At 38.6% G+C, this 14,066-nt stretch overlaps 2 protein-coding genes across 6 annotated transcripts in view; both read right to left on the bottom strand.

Moving 5' to 3' along the window:
- The window catches only part of LOC149066865 (ras-specific guanine nucleotide-releasing factor 2-like), a 416,992-nt gene that overhangs the window by 33,377 nt on the left and 369,549 nt on the right, over positions 1-14,066 (bottom strand). For 3 of the 5 annotated variants that reach the window (XM_089253071.1, XM_089253072.1, XM_089253074.1), the window contains exons 15-17: positions 13,259-13,334; positions 11,168-11,358; positions 7,554-7,792 (exon numbers count right to left, since the gene is read on the bottom strand). In XM_089253071.1, coding sequence (XP_089109197.1) covers positions 7,554-7,792; positions 11,168-11,358; positions 13,259-13,334 — 506 coding nt within the window. The remainder of the gene's footprint in view (positions 1-7,553; positions 7,793-11,167; positions 11,359-13,258; positions 13,335-14,066) is intronic. The other 2 variants (XM_089253073.1, XM_089253075.1) reach the window with 1 other exon arrangement.
- Positions 1,561-2,862, bottom strand: LOC149066919 (uncharacterized). The gene has a single exon (XM_089253080.1). It carries the CDS (start codon positions 2,860-2,862, stop codon positions 1,699-1,701), a length of 1,164 nt encoding a protein of 387 aa, XP_089109206.1. The 3' UTR covers positions 1,561-1,698.

The raw sequence follows: 14,066 nt of genomic DNA, 5'->3' as shown, positions 1-14,066 counted from the left end.
ATGGAGCAGCTTTCAGACAGAAATCCTTTATAAACCTTCGGTAGTAAGAGCTGAGCCCTAAGAAACTCCTCACACCTCGGATGTTTTGTGGAACAGGAAAATTTGTAATGGCTCTTACTTTATCTGGATCTGGTCTAATTCCCTCGGCATTCACAACGTGGCCAAGAATTTTAATTTCCGGTGCTGCAAACAAACATTTCTTTGGGTTCAAGTGAAGACCTGCGTCTTGAATGCATTGAAAAACAGCCGTTAAACGGTTAAGATGTTCATCGAATGTCTCGGAAAAGACGACGATGTCGTCGAGGTAGCATAAGCACATATTCCACTTAAGGTGACGAAGGAGGTTGTCCATCATGCGCTCAAAAGTTGCTGGAGCATTACAAAGTCCAAATGGCATCACCTTAAATTCGTATAGTCCTTCTGGTGTTACGAAAGCAGTCTTTTCACGGTCAGCTTCATCAACCTCAATCTGCCAATAGCCACTGTATAAATCCATGGTGGAGAAATACTTTGCGCCCTTTAGAGAATCCAAAGTATCGTCTATACGAGGTAGTGGGTAGACGTCTCTTTTGGTAATTCTGTTTAATCTGCGGTAATCGACACAAAATCGCCAAGTGCCATCCTTTTTCTTGACAAGAACTACAGGAGAGGACCAGGGGCTTTCAGATGGCTGAACGACTTCTTTTTTCAGCATCTTTTCAACTTCCTCTTGAATTATTCGACGTTCGGCAGGTGATACCCTATAAGGTCTTTGGTTGATGGGAGAATGGTCTCCAGTGTTGATTTTGTGCTTCACGTTGAGTTTGTAACTCCCCACCTTACCTCCATCACCAAAAGCTTCCGGAAACTGTTCTAGCAATAGAAGCAATTTCTTTTGATGTTCACTATCAAGATCCGTTGACAACATTTGCGAATAATCGACTGGACTCGCATTACTCTTGCTAACATTCTCGTACGACAGCACTTCCGATAAAGCATTCACATAGTTACAGTCAAGTTGTTCGGCGTGGCCAACGCACATGTTCTTCAAGATACGTCGAGGTTGGGCTAGCCCATTAGCGACCCACAGTTCCCCTTTGTTATTAGCGAGGCTCATGATGGTTGATGGGATGGCAACTTCTTGGTTCATCAATAAAAACCTATTATTTTCTACGATAACGTCAATGTCATTATCCAGCATAGGAGCAGATACTTGTATCTTAGTTACTGAGCGTGCTGGTATGGTATAATCCTCTACAGCGTACAACCCCCCTTTCTGCGTAGACCGATGATCATGTAAGATCTCTTCAAACGTAAATTCTAACTTGCCACAGTCTATGATTGCTTGAGATGCTTCTAGAAAATCCCAACCGAGGATGACATCATGGCTACATTTCGGCATAATTGTGAATTCCACTGGTTGACTGTGACCATTGACGGTGAGACGAAGAGTACAGGTTCCAAGAGGTTTTACATAACTGCCATTAGCGACTTTTAAGATAACATCTTGTGAGGAACATTGTTCACTATTTACAAACATAATTTTGCGTAAATGACGTCGAAAATCTTCTGAGATCACAGAGAAAGAGGCTCCAGAGTCTACTAGTGCACGTATGGGATGGTCGTCGAGGATAACATCAACATGATTTCCGAGCATCTTAGCGACATTGGGAGGATTTTGAAAAATAGCGGCCTCACCTCCAACAAAGGTCGCGCGGCTTAGTTTTCCTCATTTCGTCGATTCGGCGACTGACTAGAACGTCTATACGGCGACGGGGATCTGTAGCGGCGTGTCGGCGATCGTCCACGAAACGGGCTGGATGGAGGGGTCCTGGCGGCTGGTATGCTGGTCTCGTCGGTTATGCGGCTGTTACTGGGGTATGACGAAGCATGACGGCCTTGGCTGTTGCGGTAGGTGTCAAAGATGGCCCTTCGCTCTCGACAATAGCGTACGACGTGTCCGGGACGTCCACAGTGGAAGCAAACGGGACTGTTGTCCTGTGTACGCCACACATCAGTTTTCCTCGGAAGTTGTTCCAATGTTGGTTCCAATCTTGCCGTCCTACGGGTATGCGTCAACTGGCGCTGTCGTCTTGATCCAGGAGAAATCGGCCGTTGACGTTCTCCAGACAGAGAAGCGAGCGACTTTCCCACTTCATCCCTTACGACAGCCTCGATCGCTTGCAGTCCTGGTTGGTGCGTCTCTGCCGGTGGCATGGTTAAGCGCTGGATCTCCTCACGCACAATTTGACGGATAAGAGATGACAAATCCTCTTGTTCCTCGATAGCAGCTATAGGAACGACGTTTGGGAGTCTGGCAAACTTGTTTCGTCCGATCCTTTTCTGCTGCATTTCTTCTATGTAATGGCACCACTTGACGAATTCAGCAGTGGTGGTGACTTCTCTCATCAGCAGCGCCTGGTATACGTCCTCGGCCACTCCTTTCATGAGGTGAGATACCTTGTCCTCTTCTGACATGGCCGGGTCTACTAGATGACAAAGTCCCAATACGTCCTGGATGTATGATGGACTTGGTTCGCCACTCCTTTGCGCTCGACTCTTCAGCCGTTCTTTGGCTCTTCGAACGTACAGCTCGGTGTCACCAAAGGTTTTCTTCAGTTCAGCTTCGAACGTTGACCACGAAGTGAGTGTGTCCTCGTTGTTTTCGAACCACTGCCTCGCAGTACCTTCGAGGAAAAAGTACGCATTGGCCAAGCGATGACTGTCATCCCACCGGTTGAAGTTCGACACTCTCTGATACTCCTTCAGCCACCTCGTCGGATCTTGGTCAGGATCACCTCTGAAAATATTCGGCTTCCGGGTCTCCTCCATAAGAGCTGGAGTGCGTATTGTAGAACGTTCTTCTTCTCCTCTAGTCGTCATGGCTCGAGAACGAATAGTCCTTTTAGATGTCACGTACAGTCCGTATTCAGGAGGAAGATTCTGTAATCGATTACTCTGCCGAGAATCGTCGTTAGAAGCCAGGCTGATCACAACTGTCGTTACCCGGCGCCTCCACCAAAAATGTCACGTTTATTACAAACGGATCAAACACGGTGAATTATTTTATTAGACTAAGCACAATACAGGGACGAAAGGAATAGCGTGACCGAACACAACGAATACGCAGATCAAAACTGCCCAAAAAACAAATAATCAAAAAGAATTAACTTAAGTCACCATAGCAACCAATAGTTCAAAGAAATGAGATGGAGAAGACAGTCCTTTGTAAAGGCTTGTAGCCCTCATACGTTGCAATATTATATCAATATATTTATCTCTTCTTTTGAAAAACTTCATGTTTTAATTTATCACTTTAATAAAATTTATTATAGATGAACTCAATTATAGAGACATCTGATGTAGTGAAATATCTCGGTTAATACAATTTTTACTTTTTGTTTGTATCAGTGGACAAATTTTGTTTCGAGTCAGAAGAGCCTCGGTTCCCCAAAGATCAGTTCTTGGGCCTCAGCTCTTCTCCATATACATCAATGACTTCCCTGCCCCCAAATGGGCATACGGGGACTCTTTGCGGATGATGCAATTATTATCACCAACAACAGAAAATCTGATAAATGCAGAGAAAATCTTCAGGAGACTCTGGAGGAGGTTGAAGACTGGTGTGAGGATAATGCTGTCGAGCTTAATCATGCCAAGTGTCAGTTCATCTGGTTAACAAGAAGAACCAAATTCACTAGAGCACCAATCTACCTGGGCAGAGAAGCCATAAGACCTGTGAAGGAAGTGAAATATTTGTGATGTATTCTAAACCAATCATTACCCTTCGTTCCTCAAATAAATCACGTAAGAACTAAGACTACCCAAACCATGGGAATGATGTCACGCATTACATTTCCAAGTGCAAGACTAACTCTTAAAAACAAAGTTATATTGTTTAAATCAATCATTAGTCCTATCATGACCTACGGCGCCCCAGTATGGGCTCATGTTTCAAAAACCAACATGCAGCGTCTGCAGTCAATAGAATAAAATACTGAGAACTCTTGTGCGTGCCCCAAAGTACATCAGAGGGGCTGACATTAGAAAAGACCTGAAGATTCCAACCATCCTCAGCTACATCCAACAAATCTCAGAGGATCACTTTGAAAGGATGAGGAACTCAGAATACGAGCATCTGAGAGAGCGGGTCGATTACAACCCACGTCAAAGACTAAAATTTCTCAGGCCTCAAAACGTGCTGCACGTGCCATGGTCGGTGCGTTAGGGTCTGAACTACTGAGCTGTATAATCTTTGTCTATCTATCATAATATGTTTGTACTTTTAATTTGCTATCGAAATTATCGATCAACTCTATTGCATAGAGTGGCATTGTGGTTTGATGTACATGACTGATCTTGCACTGCACCAATTTGTATAATTTCGGCTAACACACTTGTTTTGTTATGACTTCTTTTGCATGTTAGATTTATTTTTTATTATTATTTTCTCATTAGTGCATTATGTAGTGTTTTGGTGAATTGTACATGGGTGATTTCATTTTTGTGTCCATTATAATACTTGTGTTTATCGCATAATACATATGTGTATGTATATATATGTATATATGTATGTATATATATGTGTGTATATGTGTATGTATGTATATGTGTATGTATATATATGTGTGTATATGTGTATGCATATGTGTATGTATATATATGTATATATATATATTTCTTTTTTACTACAATTGATTTTACTGATCAACAGCTCTATTGCATAGAGTAACATTTTGATGAAGTTTGGCGGATCTTTGTGCATTTTACTATTCTGATGGTAGCATTTATCGGACTGTATGTTTTTTTTTTCTATTAACTTACAAGCACTTCACATCCACACAAACACGCACAAACTTGTCTATAACCCCCTTCATAGCTAGCAAGAGCAGTCTGTAAGTCGCCAGGCAGCCCCTTTGGGCTGGGCAGCGACGAGAAAAATTAAATTCTGTCTGTCTGTCTGTCTGTCTGTGAGTCAGAAGTTTCGATTTTAAGCGAGCCTGAATAAATTCGTTTTTTAGCGTCATCTATCTTTGACTTTGAATACTACTTTGTAATTTTACACGTATATATGAACTTTGATCCTACATTTTTACATTCTATCGTCTTTTTCTATACGAGATATCAATTTCTCAGTAATATACAGAACAATTGATTATTTCGATAAGTTGTGCCTACTTGTAAAATAATCGGATACAATGAATTATCGATTAATACGACGTTTCTCTTCCGTTTCCGGAACTATTAAAATTTAACCAGTTATAATTGCCTACTGTAATGTATTTCTCGAAATTCATTTATTATGCTTTGAATGTAGGAAACAGAGCTGGACACAATCGCCCGACATGTCCAAGGCATGTAAACATTTTTGACTAGGCATGCATTTTTGTATATGCCTGTACGTTCGACACATAAATTTCCCATTTTTTCCTGTATATTTCCAATTTTACGCTGATATTTTCTGAATGACGAGAAGCACTGATTTCTACTTGAATGATTTTCCACACAAAGACCTCCCACCGCTTTTCTTTCGGCGCCATTGTATACATGGATCCCGCTTATAAAAGTTCTCACTCTACGTTTTCTCGCTTAGTACGACAAATTCCGAATTGTAAATTTCTTGTACCATTTGCATCGGCATATGGACTTTCTCTAATTTTTGTGTACTATTTTTCTATATATATACGAAACTCATTATAGTTTACAATTGAAATAGCAGATTCGGTGAGTGCAGTCAATTTTTAGCCTATTTTCGGACCCCTTAATATCGTAGCTTTCCCTTTTTTCCATCTATTATGAATGCCCTTTTATAATGCCTATTTTAAGCATTTTTAGTGCCTTTTTGCCTGCTTATTTTGGCCGTTTTAGGTGCCAAAATTTTCAGGCTCTACTCATAACATTTGGCATGGATTATCTGCCGCTCATCCGCACCTCAGTGGAACATTTGCGTCGTGCTATCCTCTGCATTACGGGAGGCACTGCTGCTGTGGAATTTTCCTGCATTTCTCCTGTACAGTTTTCTACAGTCCATCCGAAGAGTTTGTTTTGAAAGTCTAAAGGCACACCAACATCGGTGAATGAATCTGGATACTTTGTGAAATGATATCGATGAAATGGCGATAATTGATTTTCACTATCGTTGCTTTAAAGTACGTAGAGTTTATTTATCCATTCCATCGAGTGTTTTTCCTTATTTTTGATTTTCTATTCTAAGAGAGTCAGTGAAGACCATAAGGGGGTTATTCACCGGCATGGTTTAAACTGTAGTCACAATTTTTGGATAAGAGATCAATATAGATTGGTTAAAAACCTGCATTCAACCAATCCGTGCCAATCTCTTACCAAAGAATTGTGACTATATTTTTAAACCATGTCGGTGAATACCGCCCTAAGTCCTTCAATATACGTTCCTCTACACTCTTTCAACCAAAATTTTTAGTCCTTAGGAACCCTAATTCAGTTCAACAATTGATTTTAGTCTATTAAAATTATATATTCACTATTTCACTTAAGATTTATGGAAATGTATAGGGTGTGTCAAAAGTTCTAGTCGGTGACTTAGTCAAAAAACATTATGGTTTGCACGAACGGGACCAGAGAGGGAGATCGAAATTTTTTTAAAGAAGGAAAAAAGAAAAATAGTTCGAAAGTTCAACGAGAGATGACATTAACATGCAATTTGTGAAATAGTTCGAGCAAATCAGGCTGCCGGCATCAGATGAAGAAATGTACGAGCATCCATTCGATTTATTGGTAGTCTGATTTCCAGAAATCTGCATCACATGAACATTGTTTTGGGAATGTCAATAAAAATACACACAACAATGAAAAGACTATAACTATACTATGCAAAATACATGCAGGCCTACAAGGTTGTCTAAGGTTAAAGTTCTCCTGTTCTAAGCTGTCTACAGCCATCAGTATTCCTCACTAACAGCCGTATTCACCGACAGAATTGAACTGCAATCGCAGGTTATAAAGGATTAGAGATCGACACGGATTGGTTAAAATTCCAAATATAATCATTCTGTTTCGCTCTCTAATCCTTTAACGGCTCTCTATTGCAGTTAAACTCTCTCGGTGAATACGACCGTAAGTTACAAAACTTTGGGAATATCTTGATGATGTGATGGGAAAGAAACATCAAGTTCAAAATAGGTTCCTACACTCACCACTTGAGGGCGTTTTTTTAATGTTGATTGTAGGGTAAATGCTAATTTTTGCCACCACATGACTCATCTGCTCATGTTTCATTGTGTGCGGAAAGGTGTTCAAATACCTTCAATTGAAATATTTCTATTCTCATTTATTAACTAGTGATTCTGAGGTTATAAGAAGAACACGCTTTTTGCTAGTGAAACTCTTTTATAGAAATGCTGATTTAGGTATTACGTAAACTTTTTTGTCTCTTTCTCTGTTTGATGGGGTTTCAAAATCCTTTCCTTTCAGTACTTTCATCAAGACTTTCTGATTCAAAGCTACAGCCGTAGACAGCTCAGAAAAATGGCAGCTTTAATCATAGACACCGTGTCATAAATGGTAATGTGTAAGATAGGAAAATATAGTGAACAGACCACAAGCCATCTTACACTTCCTGTTCCTGATTCGCCAATGCTGTTGCTGGCTCCGGCCACCCGAGAGTATTTGCTGTGCTTGCAGCAGCTGCTGGGATATAGCCGGGTCCATCTGGTCCCGAGAGTCACCCATCTCGGACAGCATACTGCCGGTACTGATCCTCCTAGAGTAATCGTAGTCGGTAGCGACGAAGCCGAGGTCACCGGGTACTCTCTCCCCTGGTATTTCATCAAGTGACCTGCAAACAGAAAATAATCAGTCACCGAAGACACATTCATTATACAAAACTGTTAGACCAAAATAAGGATAATTATGATTAATCTGCTTCGGGAAATATATACGTTCAAGGAATATAACAAGGAACATTAACCTTTTGTGTTCCGTGAACCCTTTGTACCAATAAAAATGTAGGTAACGGATCCAGGACGATGTGTCGGGAGAGGGCGGATTACGTAAATTCGTTGGATCGTCATGCATTTCACGGGACAGACGGATTTCCTACATATTATTCAGCTCTTGGGATGGGCGATCGTTTCTATCGCATTCCCCTTGGATCCGCGACTGAGCGAATGCAGACGTGCTGACATTCAACTGCGAATGGAGAGGAGGCAGTCATCTTCAGATTCGAATAGAGCGAAGGCAGCGAGCTATCTTCAGCTGCAAATGAAGCTGAGGCAGATATCTTCAGCTGCAAATGAAGCTGAGGCAGATATCTTCAGCTGCAAATGAAGCTGAGGCAGATATCTTCAGCTGCAAATGAAGCTGAGGCAGATATCTTCAGCTGCAAATGAAGCTGAGGCAGATATCTTCATCTGCAAATGAAGCTGAGGCAGATATCTTCATCTGCGAACAGAGCAAAGTCAGATTTTTTTCAGATTCTTTTGGAGTACCTAATAGCAGTTACCTTCAGCTTCAAACGGGGAGAAGACACACCCTCAGTGGCGAATGGAGCGGAGGCAGATATCTTCAGCTTCGAATAAGGAGAAGACAGACATACTCAGCTGCGAATGGAGAGGAGGCAGATGGATCTAGGTTGATGTATCGGAGAAGCAACTTATTGTGTAGGTGCATTAGATCATCCCGTATTTTACGGGACAGTCAAATTCGTCCCATATTCGGCTTTCGTCGAAAATTTCCAAATTTCCCCATTCGTCGTCTCTTGGGAGAAGCGATAGCCCATACGACCTTATTCTGGATCAGCGCTTGAACGCCCTTTTATTAATGAAATGAAAGCAACGGACTCCTTAAGAATAGTATCTGGTACATAGTAATGTAAAAATAATGAGTTTTTTGTTTTCTTATAGAAGATCACAAACCCTGTTTTCAAATCTTTCTGGAGACCCCAAGGTCCATGGATCCTCTGGTTAATTAGCCCCATTCTATCTATGATATACCAGTACATGTACCTACTTTTACTCTAACTAGACCACAGGTTCTTGAGTCTAAGGACACCTTGGGATCCTTTGAGAAGTTTCGGGAGATACGTGAGCTTCTTTGAGGAGAAAACTCAACTTGTTTGAAATTTTTTAAAATATTATTATGATGTGAATATTATATTGCAAATGGGTCCTTGAGCTTCATCTTATTGGCACGGGGGGGGGGGGGGGGTTGGTCCCTTTGTATTTCGTCTTTTTGACTGACACAAAGTGTCCGTGGAACACAAAAAGGTTATAAAATGATGAATGATGTTTCACCACGATGTTTTCTATGATGTTTGTGAAGTTGGTCGCTTCCAGTCACTTGTCTCAGAGAGCTTTAATTCGGGAGGGGGGGGGGGCATGCTGGAAATCTATGCGTCTATCTAATACACAGGGTGTCCCGGAAATTCCACCGCAGAAATGGAAGGGATGATAATACACGTCAAGACAAACAATTTTTACAATGGAACCCATGCTTAAACCTCACTTATTTCAGCGATGTACTTCATCAATCTACTTCAGAAGTCATCAAAATATGGCAACCTTGATTACATCATGAAAAGACAACGGTGTGATGATTTTTCTGTACCTTTTTTCCCCCTATATGTTTAGAGAAAAGTTTTCCCTTCTCCAATCCCAGGGTTACTATAGGTTACTCCACCCTCTTTTGGCGCCACTGGCTTAAATTCCATACCAGCATGCTCTGAACAAAAAACTCATTTGCGACTCGATTTTTCTTTTGTCTTGCCGGGCATCTCATTTTGCTGGTAGTGTTCTACGACACTCTGTATATGATTAATTATTTGAACGTATGGAAATCCTATTATTTTCTATAGAATTCTTCGATTACACTAGTCTAAAAGGTTTTCTTAACATGAAAAAATTTAGGTGTTTATTAATTAACCTCAATTAACCTTTGGGTGCTGATTCCAGATCTGATTGTAAAAAATGGCCATCACGTCTAGTTCCTTTTGTTATATGGTACTTAATATTGAATCTCCTTCAAACTTTGCATATTTCGGCGTGTAAAATGGTAATAGGAATAATTTTTCTACTTTTTGACATCTAAAACTTGGGGAATGGCAACACTGCTTTCATCTCTATAATAACGACCGGATTCTTTGTTTTTTTCATTTCAAAGAAAAACACAGGCTTTATGTTTATGCACAAGCTTTAGTCAGAAAAATGAAGCTCAGTCAATATCGCAGATGCGTAAGTTTCGAATAAATTTAGCCTTATGTTTTGCTGAAACCACTTCAAATTAAATTTGGGCCGATCAGAGGCGTACGCAGGGGGGCTTATGTCCTCCCATGAAGATCAGAAACTAAAAATATTTTTTACATTTTTGTAAGAATATATCGAAAGACTATAATATCGCTCCCTCATCAGCTATTTTAACAAAATTCTGTTAACATAAATGATTTTGAAGGTCAATAACTAAATATTTATCTGGAAGAAAATCCTTGTGAACCCCCACCCCCAAACTTTTTGTGACCCTCCTAAGTCGATTATATGTACATCCCTGGGCTTGATGAAGGTTACGGACAAATTTTGGCCCAGGTTTCTAACACCTAAATTAACATTTTGCTGAAATTAAATGAGGAAAATCGAAAAGAAGGAGTATTTGTAAATCCTCAGATAAGAAAACTATTGAGTGATTTTTGTTTTTACATAGAACTCACTGCATAACAATCATTTACATCTGCAATGAAGGGGTTTTTAGGGAAAATCAAAGCAGGTTTGGACTCTTCATTAATCAGTGATTGCTGTTGGTTTTTGCAGAAAGAAGACAACATGGTACATAAGAGAAAGAAGTCAATCATTTTTTAAGTATTGGAAAAATCAGTATAAATTTCGCTTTGTGTATTCCTATGTATATGAGGAAAAACTGGTTTTTTTTTTGCTATTTCATGTATAACGATGTATGGATATGATGAAACAACTATGGCAATAAATATATTATAATTTGTTATTAAGAATATGCCAATTATCTCCATTTTCAAGGTGTTTTTCATAGTGTATGTGTATTTAAAAAAAAAACCATGCACACAACAAAAACTGCACGTGATGGAGATTTACTAAATTCATATTTGAATTCAGCGCAACGCAAAATTAGTCCAGAAAAATTTATTTCACTCATGCTATAAGAGAAAAGTAAGAAATTGCTGACCCAGTGTTATTATCCAATGTCTTACCCAGTTGAATCTTGCAAAGAAGAACTGAGTTGGCCTTCAGGGGAGTAGTGGACCTTCTTGAGTGCTTCGAGTACGGTAACACCGTCCGTGAAGACTCTGTAGGTGAGCAGGAACGTGTTCAGAAAGTCAATGCTCAAAAATCTCAAATCGGTGAGTCTTTCGAAAAGCCTCTCTGGACTCGCGTATCTGATCTGCAAGAAACGATACAATACCCACCAATAAAAACTATGATACCAAATATATACAATAACTAGCTATAATACTTGAAGCTGTCCGGGTTTTCTTCAGTTACTGGGAGGATTGAAACAATGGCAAACCATAATAAAGAAATAAACTGTTATATATAATACAGGCAGCATTAAAGAAGTGTAAAACCATTGTAAAGGCATATGCATGTGTGAAACGCATTGTGAGGGTAACCACGGTAACCAAAGCAAACATTCCGGAAGTGATTGTTGAGGCCCAGGAACCATTCCGGAAGTGATTGCCCTATAGTTTTTTTGCCCCTATAGTTTTCTATGACTGCATATATTTTTTTAATGATTTTTCATATTTCACCGTTTTTACGCGATACAGCATTTTTCGTAATTTTCAGTAATTTTAAGGCATTTTTTAATTACTCTGTAATTTTAAGGCATTTTTTTAATTATTCTGTAATTTTAAGGCATTTTTTAATTACTCTGTAATTTTAAGGCTTTTTTTAATTATTCTGTAATTTTAAGGCATTTTTTTAATTATTCTGTAATTTTAAGGCATTTTTTAATTACTCTGTAATTTTAAGGTATTTTTTTAATTATTCTGTAATTTTGAGGAATTTTTCAATGATTTTTCTGTAATATTAAGGTCTTTTTAAAAAATTTCTGTAATGTTGAGGAATTTTTATTTTTTTCTGAGAACTTAAGGCATATTTTCGAGCATTATTTTGCATGTTTCTGCAGAACAACGAAGAGGGATTTTTCCCCCCAAGCTGTCTTCATTAGCTTCATTCCCCCCCCCTCCCCCGCGGCAATTTTTCACGATATTGGCAGGAATAACTGACAATTTTATTTATTTTGGCATCGTTTTTGGCAATGTGGCAATGACTGGCGATTTTTTGCGGCGATGTTAGCAACAACTGGAAATTTTATTTGTGTGCCTTTGCATCATTTTCAACAATGATCGGTGTGATTTCTCGTACTTTTCCCCCCAAGGAAATATGGTCAGCGTATTTGTAAAGTCATATGTTTAGATTTTCATGGAATATTTTAAGTTTTGTTAGGGTTTAAGTGAATTTTTTACGGAGCATATTCTGTCGGTTTTTTGGTCATAAAAATCCTAGACTTGATTATTACGATTTGAGCAACAAGGTGGTTCTCAAAGTGTGCTTCACGGCGAGCTGGAGATATTAATTTGTGCGATTATTTATGCTTTCCATTGGTCTTTTATAAGTGGGAACACCTTCTCTCAAACAGAGACAGATGGAACATGAATTGGGTAAGGGAGCCGCGGGTTACAAAAGTTTGACAACCACTGTCGTAACATATAGTCTGTCTCAAAAGTATATAGACGATCGTTCTTCCTTGAATAAAAAATCAAAGATTTCACATTTTGATCTTGAATTTTTTATAAAAGGATCTTTTGTTAGTAAAGCCATTTCACAATTGTTTAACAGAATTTTGCTCAAGAACTAAATTAATAAAAATTTAAAAAACAAATGGAAAACAGCCTGTCTCTAAAGTATACAGAAATTAGCACAATTTTTAAATTTACATTTTAACAGTTGCGTCATTGCCACGGATTGTTTTATCGGGCATGCTGAGAAATTATTTTCGAATATAGGGTGTCCTGGAAGTGCGAATGCGGCTAGGACAAGGGGACCGTATAAAAATTTAGATTTTTTTTATTTTGTTACGCACTTATTTTCACTTTCACAACTGGTGCAGGGTTATTTCTGAACACCTTTTGAGCATTTTTTAAATTGGAATCATACCTCTAGGACGGTCGGTTGATGAAATATAGGACGTGCTAGCACTTACAGGAAACCCTTTATATTTAATAAATTCCAGAAATACAGGCAAATTTGGAAAATACAATAGTATAACGCATCCATACTTGTGGAAGCTTGCAGGAATTGAGAGTTCGACTGAATCGTATATCGACGTCGTCTTTAAATAGCCTCGGATCATTCCTATTGAAAAACAACAACATCCATTCTGTTAAATATAAACGCACAAGTCATAATATTACGTATAATATATATATATATTTAAAAATACAAACTACAGGCAAAAGCCCAGTTACAGTTTGCATATAAGAATACAAGATAAAGATAAAAACATATGTACATACGAAATTAAAAGTTTAAAAATATACATCATCAGTATTACTGCATCTCAGAAATTGGTACAAAGGAGAATTTTTCAAAACATCAGAACGATATGGAGGAACATAAAAAAGATTACGGCATTGTAAGATTGATTTGTGGGCAATAAAAAGTATTACGGTTTAGAATATCAGGTGCATCAATATCAAAGTGAAGAATTTTTACAAAAAAACCTAGTAAGGGCCCTGAGACGGCGAGCTTCAAGGGAATCATAACTGAACGATGAGCGAAGTATTTCGTTTGGTAAGTAATGATTATATGACTGATGTTTCTTAAAATATACATAGCGTAAAAACTTGTTTTGAACACGTTCAATGTTAACTATATTAAATAAACAGTGTGGATTCCAAATTATGCTACAGTATTCCAAAACAGATCGAACATAGGAATTGAAAAGTAACAAAATAGTTTCAACATTGTGAAAAAGCGTTACGAATTATAAAACCAAGACTTCTGGATGCTTTAGACACAATATAATTAATATGTTGGTTAAATGAAAAAGAACTGTGAAATATTACACCTAAATCCTTCACACAA

The sequence above is a fragment of the Pholcus phalangioides genome, unplaced genomic scaffold (genome assembly GCF_987345545.1).
Source record: "Pholcus phalangioides strain wild (caught in Gottingen) unplaced genomic scaffold, Ppha-v1.0 ptg000032l_1, whole genome shotgun sequence".
NCBI lineage: Eukaryota > Metazoa > Arthropoda > Arachnida > Araneae > Pholcidae > Pholcus > Pholcus phalangioides.
This window is presented reverse-complemented; position numbering and strand designations above follow the sequence as displayed.

Coding starts and splice junctions, on each gene's coding strand:
- LOC149066919 (XM_089253080.1), bottom strand. CDS start 2,862: ATGACGACTAGAGGAGAAGAAGAACGTTCTACAATACGCACTCCAGCT.